The 14,788-nt window shown below is 41.7% G+C and overlaps 1 protein-coding gene across 1 annotated transcript in view; it reads right to left on the minus strand.

Moving 5' to 3' along the window:
• Positions 1-330: 330 nt before the first annotated feature.
• LOC307254532 (anoctamin-8-like) overlaps positions 331-14,788 on the minus strand; it is a 33,124-nt gene continuing 18,666 nt past the window's right edge. Inside the window, exons 4-19 of the mRNA XM_080032953.1 lie at positions 12,795-12,933; positions 12,616-12,712; positions 12,260-12,376; positions 12,002-12,129; positions 11,716-11,877; positions 10,411-10,563; positions 9,590-9,716; positions 9,328-9,383; positions 9,138-9,212; positions 6,142-6,389; positions 5,373-5,532; positions 4,847-5,245; positions 3,759-3,950; positions 2,994-3,125; positions 1,944-2,054; positions 331-1,444 (exon numbers count right to left, since the gene is read on the minus strand). Of these exons, the coding sequence (XP_079889079.1) occupies positions 713-1,444; positions 1,944-2,054; positions 2,994-3,125; positions 3,759-3,950; positions 4,847-5,245; positions 5,373-5,532; positions 6,142-6,389; positions 9,138-9,212; positions 9,328-9,383; positions 9,590-9,716; positions 10,411-10,563; positions 11,716-11,877; positions 12,002-12,129; positions 12,260-12,376; positions 12,616-12,712; positions 12,795-12,933 (3,028 nt within the window). The 3' untranslated portion in view covers positions 331-712. The remainder of the gene's footprint in view (positions 1,445-1,943; positions 2,055-2,993; positions 3,126-3,758; positions 3,951-4,846; positions 5,246-5,372; positions 5,533-6,141; positions 6,390-9,137; positions 9,213-9,327; positions 9,384-9,589; positions 9,717-10,410; positions 10,564-11,715; positions 11,878-12,001; positions 12,130-12,259; positions 12,377-12,615; positions 12,713-12,794; positions 12,934-14,788) is intronic.

Consider the following 14,788-nt stretch of genomic DNA (forward strand, 5'->3'; position numbering starts at 1 on the left):
GAAGAAGTGTACAAAGCTCAGGCATCCCCTCTGCTTTGAAAATAAAGCTGGTGATATATCAGGGACGCTTACTAAGGGAGGGTGCGTGTGACGATTGATAAGAATAATTAAACACTGACTGATATTGCTTTTCCATTTTTCCACTTCGATAGGGGCCTAAGAATTCCTCACTGTTTCAAATGAGACAATATCTAACGATCACTTGTGTTGCAAATTGCAACAGCAAAAAACTCTCTCAGCAGTTATTTAATGTTCAATCAGTGATCCTCTCACACCACGCAATACATTTTTTGGGGGAACGGGGGGGATGACTAGAATGAATCAAGATACACAGCTCTCTGCTTTAAAGGCTTGAAAATATAAGAAACGCAGCTCATGCATTTCTTTATTGCAGACAAGGAAGGATTTGTATGTTTTTTGTGTGTGTGTGTGTGTGTGTGTGTGTGTGTGTGAGGGCGTTTGTGTACGTGGGTGTGTGTGTTGTAATTCGTTATGGTAGAAAGGCTTACATCTTTCTCATGAAGCCTCTATTTCTTCTGTCTCTCAGCAAAAAAAAGCCAACCCAAACTCAGCTCAAATGACTTCCATGGTTCCCTCTCTCTGCTTAGAGTACATCTACACACAGCCTGTGGTAACACAGGAGGTAGGTCTTCTCTCACAGTAAACACATCACTTATTCTTCAGTTGACCTGTACGTTTGTTCTCCACGGAGCTACTGAACTTTAGAGCCGGCCGGGTCCAAGTCTGTCAAATGTCCGTTCTCCGACCCTTCCCCTCCAGGCGAGGGGATCTCGTCTGGCACTCCGTTCAAGTCAGACCTGGATGGTTGTCTTTCTGATGCCTGCGATGATGATGATGATGATGAAGCCCCGTTCACACACGTCCCTCCCTCAGATTTCCCAAAGTTAAAGAGCTTCCCAGGGTTGAAGGCTTTGCTGGGTGACTGGGAACGCTCCTGAGAGCTGCTGCCACCTGACGCCGAAGAGGACAATGACGCCGTTGCTGTGGCATTAGCGGCTGCGGCGTTAGCGCTAGCCGCAGCACCTTCCTTCTTACTGTCGGGTGATTTGAGGAACTTGAAGCTCAGGAAGCCGGGCAGTTTGGGCTCGTTGCCGGTGGGCGACTGAGGGGAGCGGGCACCACCACCACCACTGGAGGAGAACTTACTCTGCAGCGGCATGATCTGTTTGAGCTTCATCACGTTGTTGTTGGCCAGTAGAGAGCTGGGTCTCTTGGGCTTGTCTGACCCACTGGCCCCGGACCGGGACTTGCTGCCGTGGCTCTTGTCGTGGTGGTGATCCCCGGAGGAGTCGCCCTTGCCGCCACCGTCGTCACGCTCCCGTTCCCTGCGCGCCATGTGCTCCGCCTGCCTCTGTCTCTCCTCCTCCTCCCTCTTCCTCCTCTGCAGCTGCTGGTAATGCTGCTGCGCCTGCCGCTCGTGCTTCTGCAGAGTAAAGGAGAAACATTGCCCCCACAAGGTGTTTACATTGATTAACATTACCACCACATTTACAAGAATCAGCACTAAATCTAAAAGCTAACCATCGCAACACTGCAGTGCTGCTACCCGTCTAACAAATGCCTAACTATAGATCCAGCATTGGTACTGCAGGGGACACTACAGTCAAATCCCTTTTTTCATCTTTAAAAAAAAAATCTTCTGAAAATTGTGTTTCTCAAATGTTTAATTTCTTAAATATCTCCAAAAGTGTATGTACCTCCAAAAACAGAGCGGCAGTGCCGCAGTACTGTGTTTGCAGCATCACGTTTGGCTCCTATGATGACTTGATGACTACTGCTATGGATTTTTCTATAGTACAGTACATATTGTAGTCTTTGAGGGCTTGTTCGAACTTCCTGAATACTTCTTGTACATTACCTAACATCCATCTCTTTCAACTTTTCCGTGACAATTACAAACTTGTAATGGTCTCATCTTTTACCTTAAACGCCTCCCTGCGCTGATATTCCAGTTTAGCCATCTCCTCTCTGACCCATGTGGGAATGTCAGGGATGGACACGTGGATGACGTACTTCAGGAGAATGGCAAAGTGCTGCAAGTAGAAAGAGGAGGTTTGGGATGATATTAAACATTATGGAATCAAAATGATTTAGCACAAAACAACAACAACAAGGATACTTACATATAAGAAACATTAATTAAAAAAGGAAACCCATAAAAAGCCACAATCAGATGGCATGTTAGGTTCCTTACAACTATTCAACAATACATAACATGAAGAGATAAAAAAACATTATCTGACACAACATAATTTGGGCCTTGAAACTTTTTTTCTTTTCTTTTTAAAAATGAGGCTAGAACGAGCTGCAGGCCGTTTACCTTTATCTTAAAATAGGCAGGAACAGAGCGAATCTGATTAATTACAAGAGGAGAAACATGTGGAGAGCCGTGATTAATCTGTCCATGCTTTTAATGGGAACGTTGGAAACCCATTTCATGAACACTATCATTATTTATCTGTACCTTTATGATTGCCTGTCTGGTCAGCTCTTACTGTAAGTAATAGTTAAGAAGCTAGAACAAGCACACAACAACAACGATATGTAGTATACGTAGTAACATATTTAACATGTAGCATTTACCGTGTCTCTGAAGGTAGACAAAAAATATACACACACAGATGTAAACTTGTTCGCACCCTACAAGCCTGGCACATTCTTCTGAGAACCATACATTTTATAATAATAATAATGATATTTATATAGCACCTATAAAAACAAAGTTTACACAGTAAACAGACAGACCCCACAGAAGAGCCACAGAACAGGCAAAGTTACATTAAAACAGTTTAAAAAAGAGAGAGAAGGCAAGACACTTCAAAACAACCACAGGAACACAACAAACAAAGAGGCAGTAAGACAACAAAATAAAATCAGATAAAACGACATAAGAAATATGAAAAATAAACAAATAAAATAAATAAAAATAGACAACACTACAGACCAAAGGGTAGGAACAAGCTGTGGTTTACCTCGAGGATGACGATGGAGATGATGGCCATCTCAGGGCTGAGCCACGGGAAGAGACGCTGCAGCTGACCACACTGACCAATCAGGTAACAGTTCACTATGATGGCAATCAGGCCCATAGCTTCCATCGCAGACTGTGAAGTAAGAAAAAGCATACAAAAAAAACAAAGACACATGGGCTTAAGTTTGCTGTTTTGTTACAATGACGTTTGGAATTTGTGCTATACTCTAGACATAAGAACGATTTCAATTCGGTTCTGTTCAGTTAAGTCTATGCAGTAACTGGCAAAGTATCACTTTTAATTGATCAAAATGAAAAAATTTACATTTACATGATCATCAACTGTCTTCAACTTTTAAAATAGAAATCAAGCCAGTGTGTAGGAGCCAGTAATGTAGTCAATAATCTAGTTACTTGCCAATACATAATTACATTTCTGAACCAATTACATAACAACTTTTGGCCCCTAATGTTAGACCATATGACATTATTGGACAGGTTTGAAATAACTGGAGCAGTTAATGCAATAATATACTTATATCACTATATAGTATCACACTTCCATGGGCACTTATTTTTTGCTACCAGCCAATAATGTAATGACATAATTGACAGTTATTACGATAATGGTTCAGAATTGTTATTATGTTATTGGCAAGTTATTCCATTATTGCTACAATGTTATTTTTACTTGTTACTATTTTTTATCAGTCGATTAAAATTCCAGTCAGAAAAACCTCATGGTTCTGTTTGTTAACTTTCAGACCTGCCACTGGCCGATGCTCTCCACTCTGAGTCCAAAGGGCCTCTGCAGACCGGTGCACAGCTTAAAGGCATCACTTCGGATCTCTATGATGTTGTTGATGAGAGCGCACATGGCGGCCAGGGGGAAGGCAGAGGAGAAGAGCACTACGTAGCCAAACTGGACAAACATCTCTTGGTAGTCCTGGAAGGTGTCCTGAGAGGGGGCAAAGTGGACTCTTTTTAGACCACAGTCATGACAAGACAACACAACCGCATTTCTATAGACCAAATCAATGCACAGTGGCAACAAAAAGATGTGGTTAGCTTGTTTAGCTGCTATATAGGAGTGAGTTTATTTTTTACTTCACACTCATGACACTAATGTGGCGTCATGTAACTGTGACAGCTGAGGGATTGTGTTGGATTCATATTGCAGTGCTTCTGTAACACGTGTATGAAACCTGACCCAAGTATGGGGAGAAAGACATGCAAGTGTTCCCCAGTTGTTTACTTTGTAGTATACAACGTTATTTTGTTATTTTTCTACCTATTCTAATTAAAACAAAACCATTTCCGACGGTGAGTAATTATTATTCACAATACAAATTCCAAATACATTTCTACTACAGAAAACCTTCCAAATCCCGCTAGCTGTTGCTGTCAGCTTTCCACATAAGCTGATCTCGTTATTGGTCATCATGCACAAATAGCAGGGCTGCTTTTTTTCCAACAGCGCAAGGTTGCAGAACGCTTTCAATTAAGCTTTCGCTAAAGGTAGTTCTTGAATTGCAAAAATTAAATGACATGGTACACAGCATGTCGTTCTCTTTGGCTGCCACTGTACAATGAACGGATGCTGCAGTTGGCTTATTGCTTAACAAGCTCATAGATGCATGAAATTGTTTCAGATAATATGCGTTTTCTGGAAAGCTGTAAGAGCGTCCTTGCCCCAGCCCTAATTTGCATGCTTCCCAATCACGATAAATAAACTACTATCACGATAACGCACACATTGACAACCTTTGACATTTAAATGGTTTAAAGTGCGGCCCTTTAAAAACCCTGGGGACGAGGTTAACAGAAGAGTTCAAAGCAGTTCATCTTTCTTACGGCATAGGTCTGCATGCAGCTCTCCATCTCGGCCTCAGTGAGCGTGTTGCCCTCTCTCTCTTCGGGGGGCTCCATCCAGGATTCCCTCTTGGTCTTGGGCTCCACTCTCTCTACGCTGCGGCCTCTTCTTCTGTGTCTCATTGATGTGCTGCTCTCCGGCCCAGCAGGCTGCGGGGCAGTGCTGGAGGAGGCCCCAGCCGCAGCATTGAGTCCCTCGACCGAAGCGCTCCCTCCTCCCCCACCTGCCTCCTTCACATCATGGATGCCATTGTCGTCGTCGTCATCACACATCTCAAACACAGACGCGGGGTCCATCCCTTTCTCCACCATAGTGGGGCTCCCCTCCTCCAGGAAACTGTTGTCCATGGGATGCCTGCTGCAGGCCGGCCTTCTGTCCACCTTAACAACAACAGCACATTAGAAAACTCCAAACGTCACTATTACTTTCACCCCTAAACCGTTACTAGATTGCCATTACACCTGCATGTTAACCCTTCATAAATGGATGTTGTCACACAGCTAATACCTTCTCTATGAAGCTGACTTTCCTCAGCTTCAAACCGCAGTCGATCAGACTTTCCTCCTCCGTCTCCCCCTCACTGAACCTCCCACTGTCGGCCTCGTCCCTCTCCCCTCCCTCTTCCTCATCAGGCACCCCGCATCCACCGTTCAAACACTTCTTCTCCCTGAGACAAGTTGAGGGGACAGACAAAGTGTACTGTATGTGGCAACCGCTCACAGTGGTGTTCTCTTGATGTTCACAAGTGCAAATCGAGTGTTTTTCATTCTGAACCCAAGCATGTCAGTTTGTAGTGACTGTGTGTCTGTGTGAATGACACATGTCAACCAATGAATGTAATTTTCTTCCCACACAGACTATATGAGAAGGTTTCAGTTTCTCTTCTGCTTCGGTAGAGTTAAGTTAATCAAATGTTGGTCAATTGTACACAGGGCAAATTGAAATGTTTCTTTTCGCATATCCCCTTACAGTGTTCTACTTCGGAGGGGGTCAGAGCGCAGTGTCATCCATAGTAAAGCGCCCCTGGAGCAGTTTGAGGTTAAGTGCCTTGCTCAAGGACACAATGGTAGAGATGGTGGGCACTGTAGATGTAATACCAGCCACCACTAGTGTTACAAATAACACCCTCCTGTCCGGTGCCGGGGATCGAATCGGTGGTTATTGGACGGCCCCTCTATCCTAGGCCATCCTACCACCCTAAAAGGATTCATTTCACCTCTTTCTGACATCCCACTGCATTTATCAATAGAATTTAAGCATAAGTAATGTGTTTGACCTTCTTTCTGACTTGCCCAACCCGGGTCTGGTGCCCCTCAGCCCCGGTCCTGGCATGCCCTGGTCCGTGGGAGAGTCCTGGGCTTTTCCAGCTGCCAGCCGGGCGTACTTCAGCAGCACTGAGAGCAGCAGGTCCCACACGGCGCGCCATGTGAGCTCACCCAGCTTGTGGCGCTCGTACAGGTAAGGCTGCAGCACCTCCTTCACATTCTGAAGGAACTGGCGTATGATGAGCAGAGTGGCCAGCATCTGAAAGCAAAGAAAATAAGAGAGGGCCGGTGAGAAAAGGATTAACAGACACACTGAATAAACATCCTGTGAATATGTTGTCTAAATAAAGCAGAGATTTGAAAAAAATAATAACTGGGAGCAGTCCAACAACGGTTTTCTGGACAATGTGATTCACTGTACATTCGATAATCAACATTTCAATGGTGTTTGATGCATCGAGGCCAATGAGAGATGCATATGGACTCCTTTCAGTGTATCTAATCCTGCACTTTGCAGAACAAATAAGATAGGAAAACAAGGTAACACTTGAATCTGTTTTTGTAATAACAGCGTACTCAAGTTAAATATGTCAAAAAAGAGCAGTCTGACATAGGAAGACCTTCATACACAACACACTACAACACTTGAACTCTAATAATATGCCAGCCCAGGATAGTTCATTTGATTAACTTTTCTTTTTTTTTTTTTTACTTTTATTTTAATGATTTTGCAATTTTTTACATACTAACACAACAAACGGAATAAGTAAACACATACAATACATACACACCCCCCCACCCCCTCCCTCACATAAACAGAAGTGAAATAAATAACTAAGACAAAATGATTAAGAAAATAAGCTGTAAATAAACAAAAAACAAAACAAAGCTAAAAACAAAACTGGGGCAAACCTCACACATTCTAATTCCCTATGTGCTGGAGCACTGGGCCCCATACGGCGGAGAATCTGTGGGGGTGGCCGGACAGCTCATATCTCAGCCTTTCGATGTGCAAAATGCCCACCAGTTCCCTCAGCCAATTATCGAACTGAGGGGCCAGGTCGGATTTCCACAGCTTTAGGATACATCTTTTAGCAATTACAATTATTAAAAAACATTAGAATACCATTGAAATACAAGACACCAAAAGTTGTAAAGATTTGGACATTCCCAAAAGTGGTGAGCAAGTGTACCCTCAGCAGTCTTACACCTGTTACATAAAGGCGAAAGATTTGGTAATATGTTATGTAGTTTAACCTTAGAATAGTGCAATCTAAGTGTGACCTTAAATTGAATTAACTGAAGCCTTGAGTTTATAGAGCAGGATTTTATGCTTTTTAGCACTCCCTCCCAGACATTGTCAGCTATTCCAATGTTTAAGTCTTTTTCCCAGGCTTGCTTTATTCTTAAAGTGGATTTGTCCTGCCGGTCTAGAAATATTACAACCCCAGTGACTGTCGGACTGCTGCTTTGTTTCCAGTTCTCAGCAATTAACCTGGCAAGTAAAATATAGGCTGAACGATGTTATTTGTTTATTTTTTAATTTTTTTGTGAAATCATTTGAACATAATGTTTTGTATTTTCATGCTTTTCATTTTGTTTTGTAATTTTGATATGTTTGAAATAAATTTAAATCAATCTATCAATCAAAAAAAAAAATGTTGGCCAAAAAATATAAAAAACAGAACCCAAGTTGTAATAAACCAGAGTGATCTTTTAACAATCAAAATCAGGCAGCAGGTTTGGTCTTTAGCGTTTTCATAAACACCCTGAGAATATGCACACTAAGATTAGCAGCATCCTTTATTGACTTTAATCTAAAAATGTAATTGTTTCCTAAGTCAAATAATGCTGATGCGCAATATACACACTATAGCTGCTAGCCACCACAGCACAGAATGCAATTACAAAACCACAATACATTCCTCACAAGCACATGGACAGAATGTTATTTTCAGTCAATAATGGGAGACCTCAGAAATTTAGCAAAAGGGGATACTGTTCCCCCAATGCTGCTTACAGAATCAGGCTGATAACACCAGATAGTCTTTAATTGTAGACACTCCAAAGGTATCCACAAGTGTTTTTGCATGTCTCTAACCTTTGGAACAGCTATTTGTTTCCATTCATTTCACTTCAGTATAAAAAGTAATTTAGAAAAATTATGTCTGCAGACATTTGTCACGTGTTATTTTACTCTTGCGTCACAATGCTGTGGAATGATTGACAAAGAAGAAGAAAATATACCGTGAAAATATTTGTATCTCAGCTTGTCATCAGGCACAGGAAAACTACGTAGTCACAAGACGTTAACAGATTATGACAAGCTCAAAGAGGTGGCACTCTGGCTGAGAGCGTAATAGAAAGTGAGAGACGGAGTGAGAAATGGAGGCGTGAGTGGTGAGAGTTGTATCGGAAAAACTATTCACAACAACTTAATGGAAGGAAAAAGAGCCTGTCAAAAAAATCCACACTGAGTCCACGTGTGCGTGTTTCAAGGAAACAAGCACACAAAACCACTTAACTACCTTCACTAGGAACGATGCTGAGGTGTCACAATAGAAACAAGTCATTCAAACAATTAGACTAGAGTTGAAGTTCTCCACCACATTAAACTGCCTCTCAATAATCTCTCCCCGGTAAGTGCCAGGTCTTCAAAATATGGCGTTTTTTTAAAAGCAAGGAAAAGGTAATGGAATTCCTTGAATACAAAATGAAACGACCCAAATGACCAAAGTTGAAGTCGCAAAGGTTTTCAGCACACGAATATGATCAAAACTGCATAGTATATTATTTCAATGGGACAGCACCAGCGGCATCTTCCGCAGATTGAAAAATGGACGGATGTGCAGATCGATGGTTGTGGAAATCAATGCATGTAAGCAGAGAGGGCAAAGGCTTTTAAGGATGGGCGTATTAAACCACTACAGATGTTAGAAGCGATATGAATTACTGAATCTGTTGCGTGAAGGAGAAAGATTAGAGCTGGACTTGAGGCATTTCTTACCTCTTTTAGCCGCTCCATGTCTTTGAGGTAGAATCCAATGTAAAAAAGGCTGAGATAAGAATTTACAAACTGAAACTGCAAGAGAAAAGAAATGGAAGGAGTAACTTACAAGAAAGGCATGTTTTAAGAAATATGCTTCTAAATAAAAATGTGTTGTGTAAATATATCATGCAATAAAAAAGCCACTCACAAGAACCATTTTGATGATGAGATTTTTCTCATAGGCACTCTGGAGTCTATAGTTTTCTGTGGAATAAACATGGAAAAACATTTAAATATATACATATAGTAAACAACTACTACAAATCATCTTTCCTTTTGTACCTACTTAATCACTCATAGACAATTTTATATATTCAAGAGGAAAGCAGTCTTATCAAGATTAACATCTGGAGATGCACTGCTCTGGATGGGAAGAAAGATTTGGATCAATCTGGAAGCATGACTCTCACCCATGTCATTGAGCCAGCAGGCAATTTTCCTGTACACCTCGTCACATGCAGTCACAGTGATAGCCAGCATGATTTTGGGGATGAAGCGGGCTAGCCGAGGCATTTCCTTGATCCCCATCACAAACTCCTGCAGAGACACAACCAGCTTTGTTTTACCTCGGAGAAAAACATCCAGCAATTGCTTCACTCTCAGGACCAACATTTTGAAGGAGATTGTGTTTCCTCTTACAGAATACATTTTTTGTCTTGCAATTTTTTTTTATGTTTGAATAAATATGCAAATTTAGCAATATCTAACTACACATTTGCATGTATTTAAAAAACAAAAATCTTAATGTTGGATAAAGCCAAAGTTAAAATCTTTATTTAATTTTTACGACTAATTAGTATCCAAAGTTTTTAGAGAAAATATGTTTGATACAGACTTTTTTTATTTTATATATATAAAAAAATGCTATGTACAGGTCTTCAAAATGCATTTTCAGCATGTATGTATGTTTATGTATCATAAACGAGACAATTAACAACATAAGAATAGATCGTTCTGTAATAACCTTCAAAATAGTGCTAAAACTAATTTAGGACCTGTTATCACACCACTAGTATGAATGAAGACAAGTTATGGAAGCAAAATCGCAAAGAATCTCGGAATCCACTAGTGCTTGAAAAAAACAATGTTTTGCCTGCAGTTTCTCACATCATCATCATCATCATCATCATCATCATCATCATCATCATCATCATCATCATCATCATCATCATCATTATTATTATTGTTGTTATATAAAATGTTTTTGCAATCCTGCTGACCGCCCACTGACCTGCAGCTCGAAGCAGATGAGCATGACCAGGAAGACAAAGCAGAGACAGAGGATACAGATGGGCAGGCTGACCAGCCACCTGAACACACGCCTCCGCCATGGAGGATAGTAGAACTCCTCACATCCTGTTACGGGACTGCAGCGCATCACTCCCTAAAGAAAGAAAGAAGGAAGGAAAGAAAGAGAATGAGAGAGAGAGATCAGAATCAGACAATGCTCAAAACAATTGCTCCATAGAATAGAAACACACATAGAAAGATACAAGTGTAAGGAATATGTGCTTAAGGCCAAAAGGTATAGCCAACAATAAAAGCTATCAATATAATAATATAAGATAGGGCTGTCAAATTAACGCGTTAATTTCGATTAATTAATCACAGAAAAATTAACGCGATTAATCGCACTTCTATATTGCCCTTTGACCCGGTGCAAAAGAGGTGATAGCGGAGCTGCACCTGTAGCTTGCTGACACGGCCCGCATGGGATTAAAGAGTAAAGAAAGAAGGTCTCTATGGATGTGTTATGGGCTGCTCCGGGCAAATAAGCATGAAGGTAGGAATACGTCTTGTGTTATTCTCCGCAGTGTCTGTGCATTATTTATTTAGTGGGTGCCTAATTAACAATGTAGCCTAGGTTCAAAACAGTATCTCTCAATCTTCCTCCGTGTCTCACTTTTGTTTGCTAGCTGCGATGGACACCCGCCCCCTCTCACTCTTCCTAGCATATGCCTGTCTTTTTTCCTCCTTTCTGTGTGTGTGTGTGTGTGTGTGTGTGTCAATATTTTTGGCTATGAGTAGGACTGTGAATGAATCGGCATAGGCTATGCGCACCACACCTGTGGCAGTGCAGCGTTGTCTGTTGTGGGAGATAGACAGTCGTCATTTAGCCTACTTGTTTTTTTTTAGAGGAGACAGAAGTTATGAGAGGCTGGGAGAGAGAGAGAGAGAGAAGCCTACAGTTGTTTATAAACAGGCATAAGTGTCATATAAGTATTCGATTAATTTAGATTAATTCATCACAGAGTCTGTAATTAATTAGATTAATTTTAATCGCTTGACAGCCCTAATATAAGAAGAAGTAAATAAGCAAGTAAGAACATTAGTCTACAATATGTACACAATGTAAATACAGGAAATAACTTGAAAATGAAGGTAGATTACAATAATAAATAATAAGTGCTAAGTGTGAAGGGTTGAAAAGATGACATAATGGAAGGGTCTGAAAGAAAAAAAAGAGAAGAAGACAGGAAGATGGAAGGAAGGAAGATGGCAGGAAGTCGAGAGCGTTCGTTTTTCTTTCTCTCACCCGAAACTGAGGCCGTGGCTCCTCCAGGGATTCAGACGGTGTGTCCAGTGTTCCCCACTTGTAGGCCAGCTCAGCCCCCCTCCTCTTCCAGCGCTCCAGGAACAGAGTGGCCCACACCACGTTGAAGAGCGCAAACACCACACAGCAGATGTCCCGGCTCGTCTGAAAACCAAACCCAATCAAACACTCAGGCGTTTAAGACATACGATCAGCGGGCGATGATCACTTTACGGTCGGTGTTGTTCCTAGAGTTGCTTCAGGCATGCAAAGCTCCACCTCCACTCACCTGATCTGACTCGGTGAGCATCCACAGCACGAAGCCGATCACGGCAGGATATAACATAGAGGTGGTATAAAATCCCAGCCAGGCAAAATACATGGCAATCTTCACCCCAAAGTAGTCACAGATGTCATCTGTTAAAAAAAAAGGGTATTGACAAAATTAAGAACAAGGAACCTTGAGAAGAATAAGTGCTTTACACTAGTGGCACAAATATTTGTTGTGTACTGGTTGTACTAGAGGTTTAAGTTTTGCTCCACTGACCTAAAGGTTGTTTCTCACAAACAGCCTGGACCCAAGACTTCATCAACTGACTGAGGATCCTCTGCTCATGGAGAGGAAACACCTGCTGGATCACACCTCGCGCACTCAGCTCTGGGACTGCACAGAGTATCAAAGCATCACATTGAAATGACTTCATACTTGGTTTGATAGAGAGAACCCAGACATAAGAAAAAGTAGATAGTAGATCAAAAACAAACTATTGATTACAGTAAACCATCAAATCCATCCAAAATTGGTTTCTAATCAGTTTAAACCCAACAAACCTGAGGGATTAATTCCAACTATTTTCAAATAAATGTCTTAGCACACAGTATAGAATAAGGATGCCAACTTACTGATTGGCTGGCCCTCTAGGAAGTTGATATTATGAAGCACCTCCCCATGTTTGGCCCGTAGATTTTCCAGCCAGTATTTAATGATGCTCTGCCTCTCCTGCAGCCAACGAGAGGAGGAAAAGAGTTCAAAGACGAGTCAAGCCTTGACGGCATGTGGACTTGCATAATGTGACACTGACCTGTGAAGTGAAGAAGCACAGCTCGGTCTCGATGTTCTCGTAGATGTAGTCCTCCTCACAAGAGAAGCTGCGTGTTCCTCCGCCAAACTCGGGTTTCACTGGTTTCCTTAGTCCAATATCCTCAGCGCCTCGCAACAAACTGTGGGACAATAAAGAGAGACTTTCAAACAAATAACAAACAATACAAATCCAGTCTCTGTTAGTGTTAAAAAGCTGTGGCCTCAATCTGGTATGTTAAAAAAAATTGTTATAATCGGATCACCCCAATATTTAAATTGGCAAACAATCCTTACTTTTTTTGAAACATTCTCTAGTTCCAACTACTCAAATCAGAGGATTCATTTTCTTTAATGATTGTAAATGTTATCCTTTTGGCCTGTGGACATATAATAAACTCTTAATGAATCTATAACAATTCTTAGTTGCAGTCGTATTCTGACAACACATTTCAGCTGCATAGAAAAACATTTTGCTGTAAATGACCACAGATTGTTCGGCCAGTTTTCCCATGACTGAAGAAACTGCAAGGACAACTAAATGAGCAGAGCTGGATTGTCCTTGTGTTAAAGTCAAGACATCTAAACTCTCATCCTATGCCTTAACCTCATCACCCTCTCTATCAGCATCTCATTTCCCATCAGCCCCCTCATCTGTGTCTCCTCCTCCTCCTCCTCCTCTCTCCATCCTCCCCTTCACTCTTCATCCTTTTATCTCCCTTTCTCCTCCCCTTTCAATCCTTCCCAGTTGCTTTGTGCTGAAATCACAGTAAAAATGCGGCTGCATGCCCTCTTTTCCTGACAGCTCACCTTTCTCTCTCTCATATGTACAGTACATGTACCGTATATATTTTACACATACAGCCATACATTGCCTAAGTGGGCCTGTACATCCATCCATCATGTGGCTCGGGGCACTTTGAGGAGCATTGCAGTGATGTATGTTCGGCACCATGATGGATTACAGCAGAAATGTGAGCTTCTGTATCGAAGGCTGAATATTGCTTAGTGTGCGACACAATCACAATAAAGGTCCTTGCCCAGAAAAGGGCTGTATTTATTTAAACCAAGTGTTAAGTAATCTGAGCCAATAACTGGAAGGCCTTTCAGAGGTGTGTGCACCTCCTGCTGCTGCCAGGAATCTAAATGAGATTCTCCCTTTCTTATTGAGCAGAAAACTTTATCGCCTTTTACACTCTGATTCGAAATGCATGGAGTCTTAAAATCAAGGGGACGGTGTGGACACAGCTTACATTGTAAAAGAGCAGAATAATATGAGAGAGAGAGAGAGAGAGAGAGAGAGAGAGAGAGAGAGAGAGAGAGAGAGAGAGAGCGAGAGCGAGAGAGAGCGAGAGAGAGAGAGAGAGAGATGCACATAAGGTTTATGCTAATATAGCAACTACCCATCAGACGTAATGTAGAAACCGGACAACATACTGTATATTGCCCTGTCAGAGCTGAGGATTGAGTAATGGATTGCATGTCAACTAGGAAGAAGGGAGGGGCATTTATTGCAAGTCACACTGAGTATTTTAATCAATGTAACATGGAGGCTTTCTGAAAATAACACAGACAATGGCACTAAAGCTGTGACCACAGCTGCTTCAATGCTGATCTCATACCCAGAATTTCTACAGTAACAACTGTTCCCGATCTAAAAGAGAGCAATGCCCTTCCAGTTGATAGGATAATATAAAACAAGCCGGCATATGATAGCAAAGACACCTGGAGCCCTCAGCCGGTGTTGTCCTCACACAGCTTAAAGAAGGATATAAAAGGACCATTCCTGCTAGTTAAGTATGCAAAAGGAAATGGCTCTTCAAGGCTTGTTGGAGAGGATGGAAGACTTTCTGGGTTATCTTTTGGATCACGTGAAATGTAGGTCAACCTATCTGGAGGCAGGTGTGTATGTTGAGTGTAGAAAGAGGGAGAGAGAGGAGAGTGTGCTTCATGTCACACAGGAATCACTTTCCTTGTTGCCTTCATCTAAAACCCACT

This window comes from Ammodytes marinus (assembly GCF_949987685.1).
Source record: "Ammodytes marinus genome assembly, chromosome: 8".
Lineage (NCBI taxonomy): Eukaryota > Metazoa > Chordata > Actinopteri > Uranoscopiformes > Ammodytidae > Ammodytes > Ammodytes marinus.